General features: G+C 47.1%; 1 protein-coding gene across 1 annotated transcript in view; it reads right to left on the minus strand.

Annotated features, from left to right (window-relative positions):
- Window positions 1-18,714, minus strand: part of ERBB3 (erb-b2 receptor tyrosine kinase 3) — a 202,624-nt gene that overhangs the window by 97,491 nt on the left and 86,419 nt on the right. Inside the window, exons 10-16 of the mRNA XM_029594738.1 lie at window positions 15,484-15,557; window positions 9,584-9,674; window positions 8,341-8,543; window positions 8,070-8,202; window positions 7,661-7,751; window positions 7,201-7,355; window positions 6,734-6,790 (exon numbers count right to left, since the gene is read on the minus strand). Coding sequence (XP_029450598.1) covers window positions 6,734-6,790; window positions 7,201-7,355; window positions 7,661-7,751; window positions 8,070-8,202; window positions 8,341-8,543; window positions 9,584-9,674; window positions 15,484-15,557 — 804 coding nt within the window. The remainder of the gene's footprint in view (window positions 1-6,733; window positions 6,791-7,200; window positions 7,356-7,660; window positions 7,752-8,069; window positions 8,203-8,340; window positions 8,544-9,583; window positions 9,675-15,483; window positions 15,558-18,714) is intronic.

Raw genomic sequence — 18,714 nt, forward strand, 5'->3', positions numbered from 1 at the left:
ACTCTCTCTGTTATCGCTGCTTGGGACCAAATCACGATGCTGACAACTGCCCTGCCTGTGGACGTATGTCACCGAGGGCTCAGAGAATGCGGGCTGAAAAGATAAGGGTATTAACCCACCTCCGGGAGTCAGCAAATAGATTATCTGACACAAAATCTTCCCCATGCCCGGGAACTGTACCTCCTCAATCGCAGAGAGGACGTTCCTCAGAACATGTCACCCGTCGCATTTCTAAACCTAAACGATCTGAGGACCGTAGGCACAGAGATCGCCCACCCTCACGGGAAAGTTCTCCCTCGCCCTCCAAGAATAAATCGCTCACCAAAAATGCGAGACAGCCCTCAGCTGACGCGAGCCGAACAGCTGTGAAGCAGAGAGATACGGCGCAAGCCGGCGCCGTACTGAACGACGCAAATGACGTAGGGCACGCTGGAAATACAAGTCACAGCACGGCCCACATAACTCCGACGCAACGACGCGGCGCACCACGTGACTCAGAGTCACCATCAACGCCGAAACGCGGCGCTTCTCACGGCGCAACCCCACAGAATACCTCTAAAAATAAAAAATCTCAATGGAGGACTCTAAAAAAGCATTCCACTGCATCAAGAGACCATGGAGGGAAACCTAAAACGGCAAGCACAGTACCTCAGACACGATCTAACCAGGGACAACGGCCTAAGACTTCAGGCCACAAAAATCCACATGGCCATTCAGCAACACACAAGGTACAAGCAATCTCTCCATCCCATTCCCCATGGAGCACTACAGAAGATTCAGACTTGCAATCTTGTTCCTCTTTCTCCTGCTCGTCACACTACAGATCATTTAACCTTTCACAAGCACAGAATTCACATAGAGATTCTTCTCAAGAACCATCAATAAAAAAGAGGAAATTATCTAAAGATGCTGACAACACACAACCTACAACGTCTAATTCTACAATAAGTGGAAAACCTCAAATGACTGGACAAGCCAAGGATGCTTTCCACACGCTATCATTAGCCTTATCAGGATTTTTTGATGCCATGCAATCCTCGTATCAAATGCCAGCATCCATACATGACGACAATCAATCCACTCCTATCCATACAGTGACCTATGGTAGTCAACCAGATGATTCTTTATATCATCAAGGTACGGTTCCTTCATCACCACCCCATCACAAACTGCGGATATCACATTCACAGACCCCAAAATCACGGGATGGTACCCCACATCCACAACCTGCGTCTAACAGTAATTTCATTTCTTTAGACACAGATGTATCGCCTGAATCTTCCACAGGATATCCTTCAGAACCAGAGGAAGCATCCCAGGAGCACTATTCTCCTCCAGAAGATTTAACATACCCCAAATTCTTGGAAAAAATGGGAACGTCTCTAAATATCCCAATCCAAAAGATACCGGATCCGAGAGCAGATACTCTCGATCTATTGAAAATTTTTGATGTGCCAACAGAACCTACTGCTCTACCCTCTCATGTGGTTTTGGATACCTTACTAGAAAAATCATGGGAAACTCCATTCACAATACAATCTGTATCCAAGAAAATAGACTTAAAATACAAAATGCAGAAATCGCAATATTATTCTACTTCTCAATTGCCTCATGCATCATTAGTAGTAGAATCAGCAATGACCAAGGCAAGAAAACAAAAGTTACATTCTACGACTCCCCCGACCAAAGACCTCCGAACCCTGGATGACTTTGCCAAACGAGCATTTCAGGGAGCAATGTTGGGAGCACGTATTAGTCAACATCAATTTTATTTGGCGCAATACTTGTTCAATTGTGTACAACAGTTGAAAACGGAACACAATCTTGCTGGGGTCTCGCCCCTACAAGACATAGAGGAAGCCATACGCCATCTACTACGCACAGTATATGAAAATTTTGACACGACTTCCAGAGTCTCAGCAAGTGCTGTGGCGGCACGTAGACTAGCATGGTTAAAAGCTAGTTCCATACGTGAAGATGTTCACACTAAACTCGCCAACCTCCCTTGTCGAGGTGACAACCTATTTGGAGACAAACTACAAGAAACAGTAGCACAACTCAAGGAACAGTCGGTAGCGGTACAATCTCTGACGGCACCTTCAACGTATAATACCAATAGACGATACTACCCGCAATATCGTAGACCTACATTTCAGCGTCGAACATATCGACCATATACCCCGTACCGACCACAACCTTATCAACCACCAACCAGACAACAGAATACTCAGAACCAATCCCGACGGGGCCGCCCACGCCCACAACGACAACAACAACAACAGCAAACTACGCAGACTAAACCAGCGCAGTCTTTTTAGCAATTCCCTCGCCACTACCACAACAAATCACTGCGGGGGGCATTTCATCTCACCTACATCAATGGGAAGCCATCACGACGGACCAATGGGTCCTCCACATAGTACAATATGGATATCAAATTCCATTTCACATGCTTCCCACCCTACCACATCCACCACCCAAGAATCATCATCCAACTACAATTCAGATAGAAATGGAATTGAAAACGCTGTTACAACAACAGGCAATTCACCCTCTTCCCAAAGAGTCATGGAATTCCGGTTTTTACTCCCCGTACTTCCTCATTCCGAAGAAATCCGGGGATCTACGTCCAATTTTAGATCTACGAGAACTCAACAAATTCGTAATAACCGAAAAATTCAAAATGATATCTCTAAAATCAATTTTACCCCTCATACAACACAAAGCCTGGATGTGCAGCATAGATCTAAAGGATGCATACACTCACATTCCAATGCACCCCTCTTCATGGCAATACCTCTCGTTTCGAGCCAACAACAATCACTTCCAATACAAAGTACTACCGTTCGGACTCTCGACGGCTCCCAGAGTTTTCACGAAATGCATGGCAGTGGTAGTGGCACATCTTCGTCAACAGGGGATCATGCTCTTTCCATACCTGGACGACTGGCTGTTGGTAGCATCAAATCCCTCCACGCTGCGTCAAAATCTTTCAGACACCATTCAGTGCCTGAACACACTAGGACTCCAAATCAATTATCAGAAGTCTCACTTACAACCAACACAAGTCCTGCAATTCATCGGAGTCATTCTGGACACCACCAAACACAGAGTGTTCCTCCCACAGGACAGGAGAATAAACATGAGACAGATATTTCTCCATTTACGAACGCTACATACAACCTCAGCTCGCCAAATCCTAGTCGCTCTAGGACACATGGCAGCTTCCATTTACACAGTCAACAACACTCGCCTACACATGCGCATACTTCAATGGCATCTACGTCGACAATGGACACAGCACTCACAACCTCTCTCGTGGAAAGTGGCTCTCACGTCCGCCATGCTCACTCAACTCGATTGGTGGCTCAAGAATCACACCTTAACAAACGGAGCACCGTTTACAATCTTACCACACAATGCCGTCCTCACCACGGACGCCTCCAAGAAGGGATGGGGGGCACATTTCAATCAACTCCAGACGCAAGGCCTCTGGTCGACTATAGAAAAGACGTTTCAAATCAACCTTCTGGAACTCAGAGCGATTCGTTACGCACTACGAACCTTTCTCCCGTATTTACAGGGCCACAGGGTAATGATTTATACGGACAATCAAGTAGCAATGTTCTATATCAACAAACAAGGGGGAACAGGATCCTGGCCCCTGTGCAACGAAGCCCTAAAAATCTGGAATTGGGCATGCCAACATTCCATTCACCTACAAGCAACCTACATTCCGGGCATAGCGAATACTCGGGCAGACAAACTAAGCCGGGTGTTTCATCCCCACGAATGGTCACTAAATCAAGACGTTGCAGACTCCATCTTCGCGACGTGGGGGTACCCTTCCATCGACCTCTTTGCAACAGAACACAATCGCAAAGTAGACAGGTTCTGTTCCGTATGGCCCAGTCATCTGCGACAAACACAAGATGCGTTTCTCCTTCCTTGGACGGAACCGCTGATGTATGCGTTTCCCCCAATACCTTTGATCACACGTACGCTGCAAAAGTGCATGCTAGATGCGACACAGATGATTCTCATTGCACCGGCCTGGCCACGTCAACATTGGTACACGCACTTACTCCAACTGTCCATCGAACAACCACTCCGTCTACCACCTCGAGTAGATCTACTATCCCAGGAACAGGGGACCCTGTTACACCCTCTACACTCGTCTCTGCATCTCACAGCATGGAGACTGAACGGATCCTCCTTGACGAACAAGGTATCTCCTTGTCTGTACAAGAAATAATCCTGGCAGCCAGAAAACCATCTACACGTCGGAATTACCAATTTAAATGGAAAAGATACGCAATCTGGTGTACAACGAAACAGTTAGACCCCCTGTCTTGTCCACCATCAAAACTACTGGATTACCTTCACACACTATATGTAGAAGGACTTGCGACCACATCAGTACGTGTCCACCTCAGCGCTATAGCGGCCAGACATAGACCCTATAAAGGCCAATCTATTTCGTTACACCCAATGATATCCAAATTCTTAAGAGGACTGAACCACTTGAGACCACCGGTTACTAAACCGCCAATTCAATGGGATTTGAATGTAGTCCTCAACCAACTCATGAAACCGCCCTTTGAACCAATACATACCGCTCACCCGAAATACCTAACATGGAAAACAGTCTTTCTGGTGGCCATTACCTCGGCACGGAGGGTGAGTGAATTGCAAGCTCTGGTACATTATGCACCATATCTTCAATTTCATCCACAAAAAGTGACACTTCGACCTCACCCATCCTTTCTACCAAAGGTAGTAACTCCATTTCACCTTAATCAGAGTATAGACTTACCAACGTTCTGTCCAGAACCCCATGCTTCTGAACACGAAAAGCTCTTACACACTCTAGACTGCAAAAGGACCTTAGCAATCTATACCTTACGAACCCAATCGCCATCTCGGCCATCGCAATTATTTCTCTCCTACAACCCAACCACACCAGAAAAACCGGTTGCGAAACGGACCATAGCCAGTTGGATAGCGCAATGTATCCAATTCTGTCATAACAAACAGAATGTCACTTTGGATGTTCGCCCTAAGGCCCACCAAACGCGTCAAGTGGCGACCTCTCTAGCATATCTCACGCAGGTCCCTCTTCTCGATATATGTAAAGCAGCAACATGGGCATCTCTCCATACATTTGCAGCCCATTATTGTCTTCATCACCAAGCCACGAGTGATGCACAAGTGGGTCAATCGGTTCTGCAGTCATCACTTCTAATAAATTCAATGTCGACAGCCACTTAGTCACGTCACGCTACAAGACATAACACCAAATTCAGCGTGACAGGGAGCTGTGGACTCCCATGACAGCAGGGCTAATTCAGCCTGCTATCGACGGGAAAAAGCAAGTTTGCTTACCGTAAACGGTGTTTCCGTAGATAGCAGGATGAATTAGCCATGCTGACCCACCCACCTCCCTGGCTATCGACCGATCTACACGATCACGCTTGCTATATCACAGACTGAGGAGAACTGTCAATCCGGCGCGGGAACCCACGCGCAGCCTCAGAGCAAAGCTCTGACATCGCTTAGGAAGCTCCGCCTCCCGAGCCTGACAGGCAGTCCCATGACAGCATGGCTAATTCATCCTGCTATCTACGGAAACACCGTTTACGGTAAGCAAACTTGCTTTTATCACGCGGCACGGCCTTTCTTCTTCCCGCGCATCACTTCCTGTTCCGGGTCCGGGGGGGGGGGGGGGGGGGGGGGGGGATGCAGGCGCGGGAAGAAGAAAAGGGCAGCCGCGGATGCCACAGCTTTTTTTTTTTTTTTGCACCGCTGCCGTTCCCGCTGGGCTTGAACGTGCTGATAGCCCGGCGGCAACGGCAGCAGGGAAGAACGAGCAGCGGGAGGGACCGGGAGCCACGCGACACACCTGCCGGTGCTTGGCGACACACTGGTGTGTCGCGACGCACCGGTTGAGAACCGCTGACCTAGAGTACATACTCTACACTCAGGGGCGGATTCCCGATGACGGCCGGCCCGGGGATTCGCCGCCCAGGCTGGCCCAGGAGATACCAGGTGGTCTGCCGAGCACGGCTCTGTCACGGCCGTGCTCGGCAGACCACGTGACTAGAGCGACCGGCCCACCGGGGGATGCCCGATCCTCCGATAGGCCAATCCGTCCCCTGCCCTACACATGCTTGTAGATAAGAGTGAATGCTTCAAATTCTTTATCAGTGCACAGATGTCTGTCACATGGCAAGAAATATAACATTTAAAATATGAATTAAGAAAGGAAGTAAATCTGATTTTAATGAGGGGGGCTACTGCAGTTATTCTGAGGGGAGGATGGCATGAGTATATTTAGAATTTTAAAGAAATAAATGACGTTGTGCCAGAAAAAAAAAAAAAATCTCTACAGTCCTGATTCACTAAGATTTTTTCCCCCCAACAGACACAGAATGGAAGAAAAGCCACAGTGAATCAGGCCCTATATGTTGTTTTATAATAAATTAATAATTTGAATATCTCCCAAAACAATATGATTTTTCCCAGAGTCAGTGACCGAATTCTCTCTCCATCCTCTGATTGATCTAGAAAACTGCTTCCTGTGCTGTGACCTGGAAGGAGTTACTTATCCTGCAGAGCCTGGCTGGAAGCTATCAAGTCAGAGAGCAAGGGACTCTTTACACAGGCGGCAAAAACCAGAGACAGAAAGAGAAGGGTCAGTGTGTCCCTGCCCAGAGCCCACGTCCCTCAGTACCTATCAGCCACCCGGGACTCCGCACCACTGCAGTCATCAAGGCTTGGCCCACTGCACCTGCAATGCAAAACTCTCGTCAGTGTGTGATGACAGAGCAGCACAGGCACACTCAGTCTTAGGGATACCATGCATTCAGATGTATCCTATTTTCTTTGGTCCTCCCATCTCTGTCTGGGTGTATTTTTTTTAAGTTCAACAAATGTCCAGGATTTAGTAGTCTCAGAGCAGCAGTATCTGCCGGTTCATGGCTCCTACACACACATACCACTTAGTCTCTTTCCAAGCTCTTCCCCATCACTCTCCTTTTCCTCCCCCCCCCCCCCCCTCTTCCCATCCCCACTGCTCTCTCTCTCCATTTCAAGCCCATTTCTGCCACTTTCCCTCCCCAATCCCATCTCTACCACGCTTCCCCTCCCCTCCCCTCCCCTCCATATCCAGCCCCACCACTCTCTCATGTCTCAGCTCACCCCTGCGTGCAGTTTTCATGGCATGGGTGGCACTCATTATTGAAATAGGGGTATTTGAAGATGGGTCCTTTGTTCCCCATAATGCCTTCTGGACATGTCGCTACACAGTGTGGCCCGTCCCTGTAGTTGGCACATTTCACACAGTCATCTGGCCCCTGTTAAGAGAGAGAAGAGTCATCAATGACAGGAGGCTCAAATTGAAGGAACTGGACCAGGCATCACAGACCACCACAGCCTACGCATCTTCACTGCCGAAGGGGATGGAGGTGACCTGTGAGGGCAATACACGTAGGCCACTGAAAGACAGGGGTTGTTAACGATGGACCAGCTGACCAGTACATGCAGGTCAATACTGAGTGGGTGGGCAGGTGGGGTAAGGATGTTAGTGATGGAAGGGTGGATAGTAGACGTGCAGCACTATGGATGCATGGGATATTAATGATGTAGGCACAGTACATACAGAGCCACTGCAGGTAAGGTCCCCCTCTATCTTCTCACACTCCAGGTGACACTGGAAACATTCTCCTTTACTGGCATATTCCCGAAGCTCCCTGCACAGGAGAGAGTGGAGAGACCAAACCGTCACATCATCTGGGATTAGGGGGGAGAGAGCACAACTCTTAAACTACCCTTCCTAGTTCACTACTGTTCCCATCCTAAACTCTTATCTGTCCTCATTCCAGGACTTCAACACTGACCCCTGCATTCTCCGTCATCTTCAGACAATTCTGTTCTCACTGCCAGCGATGAAATTCCTGCCGTGTCCCTGCTCCCTTTCAGCACTTCTCTCTCTGTCTTCCCTCATTGGGACCTCTCTTTTTCATTTGTCCCCTTGCCCATCTCTCCCGCAGGCCTCCCTCGTCACTCACCCTTGGTAGAAGTTGCAGGAGGTCACACAGGTCCCAGCCCGGCTGAAGTTTTTACAAGACAGACACTGGTCAGCCCCTGGCCCCCAGCAGCCAGCACTGGAGCAAAGAGGGTCGCACATCTTCCCCTCAGCCACTGTGTCAAAGGAACGGACAGCAGAAACTCAGTGAGGGGGAGGGGGGGGGGAAGAGAGATGAACATGTGTACATAAAAGGAGACGGGGACAGACAGACGGATGGACGAACAAGATCGGATGCTTGCAGGTGCCCTCACCGCAGTCTCTCCTGGGTCGGTTGCTCTTGATGTCGACGCCCTGTTTGCGGGTGCGGAAGAGCGAGGTCCAGTTGATGGTATGGTAGTAGCAGAGCTGCTGGTTTTCTGTGATGTAGACCTTCCCGGCGCTGATCTCCCGCAGTGATTGGAAGCCCAAAGAGCTTACATTCCCGTTCTTCATGATGAGCAGGGAGAAGCCGCGGCTGTACAGGAAAATTGCAAAAGGAGATGTTTAAATGCTCATCCTCAGTGGTCAGATCTCACACACACACACAGAAACACACAAAAATATATAGTTTAGTAACACCAGAGTACGTTAAGAGACTGAGCTGAGAATGCACTAATTAAGCAGAACAAGAAACTCCAGGCAATACATTCAGACAGACTGAGCCGAGAGTGCCCTATGAGACCGGGCCATGAACACAAGGAAATGTATTCAGACTTATGCTGGAAGTTCTAAATATTTATGGGGGCATACTTATTCAAAAACAAGTGCAATATAAAGTGCAATATAATTTGTCTGTACGCAATTAACAAAGGATTATGAGTGTGGAGATAGTTTATGAAAAGCACGAGTGAATAGTGAATGGCAGCATAGAGGTGGATGGCATAAATGGTGATGTATGAAGGTGTCTGTTATCAAGTATTGATGTGATATTTTTAATTTTTTGTATAAAAATGATATGTAAGGTCTTTTGGATATTGTGTAATAAAAATAATGCTTTTGGATACTGAATATTAAAAAGTTTAAAATTGACTATGTTTTTTTTTAAGTTTAAGCTTGTATCTTCCACCGTCACAACTGTCTGTTTCGCCCCTCCCTGACGCAGCTGCATGGCAAAACACAGTCCACGTCGGGTAAAGCTTTCCCTTTGGAAATTAATTTGGATGGTCAAGGACATAGATGTATAGTGCTGGTAATGCTTTTGCCTTTGAACCATCCTTTGATGGACAGATCCTAACCTGATCAGCGATTCACTTCATTGTTTTTGGTTTATCTATGAGTGCATCGCTGCTTTTCCTCCTGCTCGTTTGTTTTTTGTTTTTTTCCGCGCGCGTATAAAAACAAAAGCATCTCATCAATGCCAACCATACTGACATCAAAAGATTAATTCCTGTGGTTTACTGAGAGGGGATGGTGTGAGCTAGTGTGTGCTGCCGGGGGTGGGGACGACACACAACACACGTACACGAAAGGCAGAGCCTGGCAGACAGAAGGGGGAAAAATGAGACAGTCACTCACTTATACAGGCTCCGCCCTTCGATGGTAGTGAGATTGGAGAAGACACTAAAGTTCTTCATATGCTTCGGCCAGGACTGGATATTCAGGTATCCTGGAAACAGCAAAAACATTTAAAAAAAAAAAAAAGACCTTTTCCTATCAGCACAGATTGCCATTTGCACCCCACTGCCGCCCAAGTCAGCACACATCCCTTCATCGTGGCACAGACTGCCCCCACCTCATTCGCCTTGGGGTCAGGACCCGTGCTGGACATTTCGCAGGTTTCCTCACCAGAAACATTTGAGGCCCAAGCCTCTGAAAGAGTGAGGATTCAATGCTGTGCTGCTAAGCCTGTCACGTTAGCACGCAGGTCCGTACACAGTAAGCTGGCGAGCAGCAAAGTTACCCGAATAACTATAGCTGAATATTCAGTGGGACAAGTCTCTCGCTGAATATACTTGCCTAAAGTTATCCAGGGGAATGTTACTGGATGACTTTAGCTATCTTACTGCATAAATATGGATAACTTGAATAAAAGTTGCCCAGATAACTTGCTGAATTCAGAATATAGCTGATTAACTAAACATCAACAACAACAAAAAAAAGTCCCTTTGAGCCATCGGGTCCAATCCCCCTCTCCCCTAGCCCCCCCAAAATACTTAAAAACACAGTCAGGGCATAGCGCCCTCTTCCCCCCTCCTCCCCATTTCACAGCCCAACCTCCCAAAATAAAAAAAACAAAGTCCGGGCCAGAGTGGCCCACGGTGTCCTCTACTACCTCCAACCCACCCACCCATCCAGAATTCCTACCCGCATCTTTTTTCCCCCCTCCCCACCCCCAAAAAAAAAAAAACAACCCAAAGCCTCCACAGCCAGCTGGAGCAGTAAAGTCCAGCATTACTCCGACAGCAACGGTGGTGGCATATACTGTCAGAGCAATGCTGGATGTGCCAGAGTAGTCCAACTTTATCACTCCAGCCAGCACTGGGGGTTTGGGAAGGGATTCCAGATTGGATGGGAGGGAGCTGGTAGAAGGGAGGGGGGGGCCTGGAGCAAGCCTATGCCCCAGAGGAGGCATAGGCTTGCCACCCCAATTTATTTATTCGTTTTTATATACCGAAGTTTAGCTAAAGGCCTTCACTCCAGTTTACATTTGGAACAACGAAATACATGTGTAGAAACCATATTACAGCATAACGGTAAACTGGCAGAACTAGGCGTTATATAAGACGAGATAATATTTAACCCAACATGGAGGATATAATGGGAAATAAACAAGGTATAATAGTATAACTAATTATAACAATATAGCAAGATAACTGGTGGTTCATCGATTAGGGTAATTGACATAAGGGGACGGGTTGTGGTATTGTTCAAGACAGTGGATGTGCATGGTTTCGGATTAGCAGATTTTGTAGGGGTAGATTGGATTTATCGCTGTAAGGTTTATATGACTGTAATGGTATGTTTTGGAGATATGTGTGAAAGGTTTAAGTATCCGTAAGGTTATAGGGTGTTGATTGGGTCAGGTATATTAACCGATCCCGTCTTTGAAGGTTTGTCTGAATAGCCAGATCTTAAGTTCTTTATTAAAAGTTTTGATGTTATTCTGTAATCTTAGATGATCCGGTAGTGAGTTCCAGAGGTGGGGGCCAGCGATGGAGATGGCTCTGTTTCTTACGGTAGTATGTTTGGCGGTTGAGATTGTTGGGAACTCAAGTTTTAATTTGTTTGTTGTTCTTGTGTTGCGTTGAGAGACATGTATCTGAATGATGTTATTTAGTCCTGTGTTTTCCATGTTGTGAATTGTGCTGTGTATTATGGTTAGAGTTTTATATTCGATTCTCCTATTCACAGGTTTCTGACATCAGATCAGGCAGGGGTCCACTCAGGGTCCTCTCTGTCTTATAATTATAGAATTAAGAGAGTAATAAATAAGTTCACTTAGAGAATAGCCACTGCCATTAGCAATGGTAACATGGAATAGACTTAGTTTTTGGGTACTTGCCAGGTTCTTATGGCCTGGATTGGCCACTGTTGGAAACAGGATGCTGGGCTCGATGGACCCTTGGTCTGACCCAGTATGGCATTTTCTTATGTTCTTAAAAATAAGGAGCCGGCTCTTGTGTCCTTTCGGGGTCATCTTGGCACACTTGCTGCAACCTCGGACATCATGCAATGTCCCAAGGCAGAAGGCACATCTATCATGGGGGTCCGTGATAGACATGGTCCTCGCACATCCGGGGCACTGCTTAAAATGGACATGTTTTTGTGAAACAAGAGGGATTTGAGATCGAAATCGATGGCCACCGGGCACCAAGTGCACCGCAGATCCAGCAAATCAACAGCAAAAATAAGTGTACCCAAAAACATTGAAAAACCGATCTAGGATACTAACAGGAAAACTTGTGGGGGGGGGGGGGGACACCCCGGAGTCAACCGTGCGAGGAAATGTAGAAAAAAACAAACCAACTACTGCAAAATCACTTTAATGAAGTTAGAAAATGTTTGGAAAAAAAGGTTGAGGCTCACTCGACCACGAGACTCGAGGCTCTGTGGAAAAGAAGAAACTGAAGGGACCCTGCGTGTATGCGTGGTATATTGCATGCGTGAGCATGCCCAGTGAGGCTCAGTCAAAGTTCTAGAAACTTGGACATAACTTTTCTGTGCGGGCTCCATCCGATGTCACCCATGTGTGAGGACTGCCATCCTACTGACCTCGGAGAACATCTGTTACAGGTAAGCAACTTGGCTATCTTGCAGCTCCGACCACGAGACCAGCCTCGTGGCAGCAGGAGGACATTCACTTAAATGCTATTCCTGCTGCCGGTTCAAAGGGCAGGCAATAAGGAAGAGGATTGGTGGCCGCGATCACCATGGACACCAGCAGGGTTTTGGGTTACCCCTGCTTGCCCTCAAAGAATTTGCTGCTTCTACCATGAGACTGGCCCTGTGGCAGCAGGAGATAACATTCACTTAAATGCCGCCAGCCACTGTTTTCTTCAGAAACTGATGGGGAGCCGTGGGGAGGAGGACTCATGTGGAAGAGACAGAGATAAATTGGTTGGAGGGCTCCTGGGGGTGAAGAGAAAAACTGTGGGACCAGCCTTGATCAGCCCCACTGTGATGAGCGAGAGGGGGGGGGGGGGGGGGGAGAGCCTTGCGAGAGGACAGGGTGAGAGGTGGAAAAGAAGATACAGATGAAATTTCAAAGGAGTCATGCATGAAAATGTAATGTACTATCATAGCAATTTTTAAAAGCCATTTACTTGCATTAAGTACATTTAATGCAGGTAAAATCTATAGGCATTTCAATGGCATATATTGTAGCAATTTTCCAAAGCCCACTTATACAGGTAAGGTGCTTTTAAAAATCAGGCTGATAGAGAAGAAGTGACAACAGGGAAGAGCATCTGGAGGGAAGGAGAAAGTAAGAAGAAGGAGAAGAAGCCTCTAGAGGATTGGAAGGGAGATGACAGGGATAGGAAGGGCTTCTGGAGGAAGGGACGGAGATGAGGGCATATGGGGGCGGGGGGGGGAATGCTGTGAGAAGGTTGGAACACTTCCATTTTATTTCCTTTTGGGGGGGTAGGGCTGAGGTTTGGTTTTTTTGGGTTGTTTTTTTTTAACTGGAGGTGCCATCAGTGCCACTTGGAGGATGGGGGTGAGGGGGGGGGGGATGGGAAGGGGGCACCAGGGCGAGAGCCTTTATTTTATTGGTGGGATTTGATGGGGGGGGGGGGGCCAGGCCCATTGTTGTGCAGGGGCATTTCTTTTGTTCTTTACATTTTGGGGGGAGTTGGGGCTACCTTGACTGGCGGCCCCGGGTTGAGATGGGTCAGCACTGGACCCCCCCCCCCCCCGTTCATCCTCCCCGTGTTGCTGCTATTTTTTTTAATTTTTGGGCCAGTGACCTTTGAGGGCAATAGTGGTCCCGTGAGGTTGAGGCCGCCATCGCATTTAAGGGCCGCTTGCTGCCTTTTTTTTTTTTTTTGTCTCTCGGTGTTTGACCACAAGGCAAAAGAACACGCCAGACAGCCATGATTCTTTTTCAGGGCGGGACCTCACTATCGTAGCAACACCCCTCGTGATAGTGGGACCCCTCCTGCGAATAAAAATCATGGCTTAGTGCATCCAGGGGGTTAGCTTGGCCCAAATACTTCTGTCTAGAAACGCCACTGGGCAGGAGGGGATGGGGGGTGCCTTGGGCTATTATAACCGGGACTTCACTTTTTTTTTTTTTTTTTTATATATTTCAGGAGGGGAGAGTGCAAAAAGCAATATTGAGAGGGGGAGGTTGGTTTTTTGTTTGTTTTTTTTTCTTCATTTAAACCAGCTGCATTCTGAATATAGCTGGTTAAAGTTAAAAGTTATCCGGTGCATGTACCTCGATAACTTTAGGACTGCTCTGTACTATGACCAGACTTAGCCAGAAAGCTCTTAATATCATAGTTATTTATTGAATTTATATTCTGGATAACTTAGCCCTTCCCCAAAATTCCCCTAATTTAGCCTGATTAAATTTAGCCATTTAGAGGAGCATAACATTTAAACCCCCTCTGAATATGGACCTCATGGTAAATGATGGCAGATAAAAACCAAAATGGCCCATCTAGTCTGTCCAGTTGAGCTCCCTCCACTTGGGGTAGATGTGCATACAAATTCTCATATGCAGCTCAGTACCAAATAGCAACTCTCCCACATCTTTCACCTGAACTTTCAAACCTTTTCCCACCACCAGCCTGCCTATCTGTCCCAAGAATGCCCCAAATCTCTTACAGTGCTGGTCTCCCTTGCTTTTGCCAGGAGAGCCATTTCATGCTATCTTCAGCATTGCTTCTTACAAGACCAACACTTAAGGCGACACCTGGACCATCTTCTATGTCATATTACCAAGCTTTGTAATAATCTCTCCATCTACCAAGGTAAGTGAGGCTATTGTAAAAAAAATCTGGCTTCCCCATGTTCATTGAAGTTTGGGTTTCAGCCAGGGTCCCTACTCCTTCTTGGATGTCTGATGCTGTTGTACCACTGGGGTTGTTAACCGCCGCTCTGTGTAGATCACCCCAGTGACTGCTAAGAACGCAATGAAGTCAAACCACTGCTCTTGCACTGAACTGCTGCTCCCTGCAGGCTACCCCCACTGCTTCATTACCGTCCTACTATCACCACCACCACTACTACATCTTAACTTTTCTCTTGCCATTAGGGATCCTCTGTATTTATCCCATGTGTTTTTTTGAGGGTTTTTTTGTTAATTCCATTAGATTTTGTCTCCATCATCTCCACTGGGAGGGCATTCTAGGCATTTTTGGGAAAAAAAATACATTTCCCTAAATTGTTCCTTAGAACTTCACATCATTATCCCTAGTTTTACAATTTCCATTCCATTAAAAAAGGTTTGCTTCTTGGGCAATAATACCTTTCAGATAGTCACATGTCTATCATATCCCACTTGTTTCTTCTCTCCTCTAGGGCATACATATTTAGATCCTTCAGTCTTATCTCAAATGGCTTTTGGTGCAGACCCTGCACCATCTTGGTTGCCTTTTTCTAGACCACCTCTAACCTCTCTCTCTATCCTTTCCAAGATAGGGAACTCCAGAACTGAACATATTACCTCCTATTTTTCTTCTGGTTATGCCTCTTCCCATGCCTCCCGGCATTCCTCTGGCTCTGCTCAGGGCACAGTATGGGGCAGATCCTGACCCAAACACTGAATGAAGCAACTAAGCCCTGCACTTCAGAACCCAGCCCCGGCACCGTAAAAAGAACAGAGCCCGGCCTGAACACTGTGGATAACACCAAGACAGTGCTGGGGTGGAGACAGTAGAATTCTCCGCTCAGGATCTTTTGTTTTTTTGCTTTCAATCCCACTGCACCCTCTCTGGAACATATCTTACAAGGCCCATGTCACTTACCCGTGATCTCGCGCACTGTCCGGAAGACGTTGAGCTTCTCCGGATCCAGTGCAGAAATGTTATGCCAGGCATCACTGTGAGAGAGAAACAAAAGTTCTGTTAAGGAGTCCCACCCACGCCGCTTTTACATCACTTCTACCCCCCACAGAACTGCCCATCTGCCACAAGCCATCATGACTCCTAGGGAAAAAAAAAAGCAAAACGGTAATGGTAACGTGATGTGGGGATAAAGTGCAGAGAGAGAAAGAGAAGAGAATGGCAAGACGAATGTTGATAGAAATGAGCTGGGAATAAGGAACTGGACAGATATATAATACTAAGGATGAACCAGGGTTACCAACATGTCCATATCATAGGAAAAGGGAAATTGGTTCTAACCTGCTAAGTTTTGTTCCTGTAGTACCACGGATCAGTCCAGACTCCTGAGTTTTGCCTCCCCTCCAGCAGATGGAGACAGAGAAAGTTTTACTGACACTGACAGCCCCTCAATATTGAGCTGTACCCAAGCCCAAAACAGAAACAAAAACCCACTAACATTCCCTTAGCAAACAGAGGGAAGTGTAAAACTGGAATAGATAACCACATCCACACAAAACCCTGTGTAGAACTAACAAAACCTGGGCCATTCTTCAGAGTAATTACAAAAACAGATCAAGTGCACTCTCCAAATCTCCCTTTCCTCCAGTGGGTGGGACTCTGGCCTGATCTGTGGTACTACAGGATGGAAAATTAGCAGCTAAGAACCAATTTTCTTTTCCATGTACGTACCCAGATCAGTCCAGACTCTTGGGATGTACCAAAGCATTCCTAAATGGGGTGGGACTGCGAGAGTCTTGCTTGAAGCACACTTTCACCGAAGCTCATTGCCTCTGCAGCCTGGACATCCAAACGGTAGTGCCTGGCAAAAGTGTGCAATGATTTCCAAGTCGTCGCCCTGCAGATCTCTTGCAGCAAAACTTGCTGACACTTGGCCCAAGAAGCCACCTGGGAACAGGTAGAATGCGCCCTTAGCCCCTCCGGGACAGGGCGACCTTGACAGATATATGCAGAGCTCGCAATTTGGAAATCCGCTCTCTGGTGAGGAATACCTTCCCCGCCTTGGTATCAAAATGCGTCCCCAGGAATTCCAAAATCTGGGAAGGGAAAAAATTACTTTTGGACAGATTGACTATCCAAGCTAACGATCGTAGACGCTGGAGAACCAAATCCACGGCCTCCCGGCAAAGAGATTCTGACTTTGCTCGAATCAACCAGTCATCTAGATAGGGGTGAACCAAGACCCCATCCCTCCAGAGGGCCGCAGCCACCACAACCATCACTTTGTGAAGGGTCCTGGGTGCTGTCGCCAGACCGAATGGCAGAGTGCAAAACTGAAAATGTTCCCCCAGAACCATGAATCTCAGGTATCTTTGATGGACTGGCCAGATGCCTATGTGTAAATACACTTCAGTCAAATCCAGAGACGTCAGGTACTCCCCCCCTTGTGCACTGAGGCAATCACCGGTTCTATTCAACATCTTCGTGAGCAACATTGAGGAAGGGATAGAAGGTAAAGTTTGTCTATTTGCGGATGATACTAAGATCTGCAACAGAGTGTACACGCTGGAAGGAGTACAGAGAATGAGATGGGGATTTAAGGAAGCTGGAAGAGTGATCGAAGATATGGCAGCTGGAATTCAATGCCAAAAAAATGCAGTCATACATCTGGGGTGTGGTAATCCGAAAGAACCATATGCGTTGGGGGGGTGAAGGGCTGATGTGCATGGAGCAGGAGAGAGACCTTGGGGTGATAATGTCTAACGACCTGAAGTCAACAAAACAGTGTGACACAGCGATAGCTAAAGCCAGAAGAATGCTAGGCTGCAAAGAGAGAAGAATATCTAGTAAGAAAAGGGAAGTGATAATCCCCTTGTACAGGTCCTTGGTGAGGCCTCACCTGGAGTACTGTGTTCAGTTCTGGAGACCATATCTCCGAAGGGACAGAGCCAGGATGGAGGTGGTCCAGAGAAGGGTGACCAAAATGGTGGGTGGTCTCCATCAAATGACTTATGAAGAGAGGTTGAAGAACCTGAATATGTATACCCTGGAGGAGGAGCAGGGGTGATATGATACAGATTTTCAGATACTTGAAAGGTTTTAATGATCCATGGTCATCAACAAATCTTTTCAATTGGAAATAATTTAGTAGAACTAGGGGTCATGATTTGAAACTCCAGGGAGGAAGACTTAGAACCAATATCAGGAAATATTTCTTCACTGAGAGTGTGGTGGATGCCTGGAATGGCCTTCCAGAAGAAGTGGTGAAGGCTAAAACTGTGAAGGATTTCAAAGGGGTGTGGGATAAACACTATGGATACCTAAAGGCTAGAGGCAGGGAATAAATAAAAAAGCTTAACCGGCAGGGAGAGGCAGCTACTACCATTAACAGAAACATGGGGGTAACCTGCATGGAGCAGCAGTAACTACCTTGGGAAACTTGCTGGGCAGACTATAGATGGACCATTTTGGTCTTTTTCTGCCGTCATTACTATGTTACTATGTTACCAAGCGCAGTCTCTCCATTCATAAACAAGGAACCTTTAGAGCCACTTTCACCTTTTTTAAAATCGAGACTTGGGCAGAAGGTGCCCTCTTTCTTGGGAACTATGAAATAAATGGAATAGTGGCTTGTCCCCTACTCTTCCATGGGGACAGGAACAATGGCTCCAAGCATGCAAAGGCGACAAACGTTTTCCCGTACTGCAATTTTCTTTTCCTCGTAAGGACACGGGGAGACCAAGATCAAATCTCTTAGCAGCCGAGCAAATTCTAAAGCGTAATCTTGTTTTATCACACTTAAGATCCACTGGTCTGTCAAGATTCTGGCCCACTCCTCATAGAACAGAGCCAACCGGCCCCGTATGACTGGCACCGAGGAGTGGGCCAACCTGGCATTATTAGGTGGACTTGGCTCCACCACCGCCCTGGGAGGAACCATCTTTCCCCGACCTTCTCCCTCGAAAGGACTGGTTCCAGGATGATTGCCTTCCCGAGGACTGTCGCTGAGAGTTCCCTAACTCTGGTAGGCTGAAACCGCCTGCTTCCTCTGAAACGGGAACATAACGGAAAAGATCCTTTCCCTTTCGGCATAACTTCAGGCAACTTATGAACTTTGTTCTCCCCGAGAAGCTTGATCATCTCCTCCAAGTCCTGACCAAAGAACAATTTCCCTTTGAAAGGCAAGGCTCCTAA

Source organism: Rhinatrema bivittatum, chromosome 3 (genome assembly GCF_901001135.1).
Source record: "Rhinatrema bivittatum chromosome 3, aRhiBiv1.1, whole genome shotgun sequence".
Classification (NCBI taxonomy): Eukaryota; Metazoa; Chordata; class Amphibia; order Gymnophiona; family Rhinatrematidae; genus Rhinatrema; species Rhinatrema bivittatum.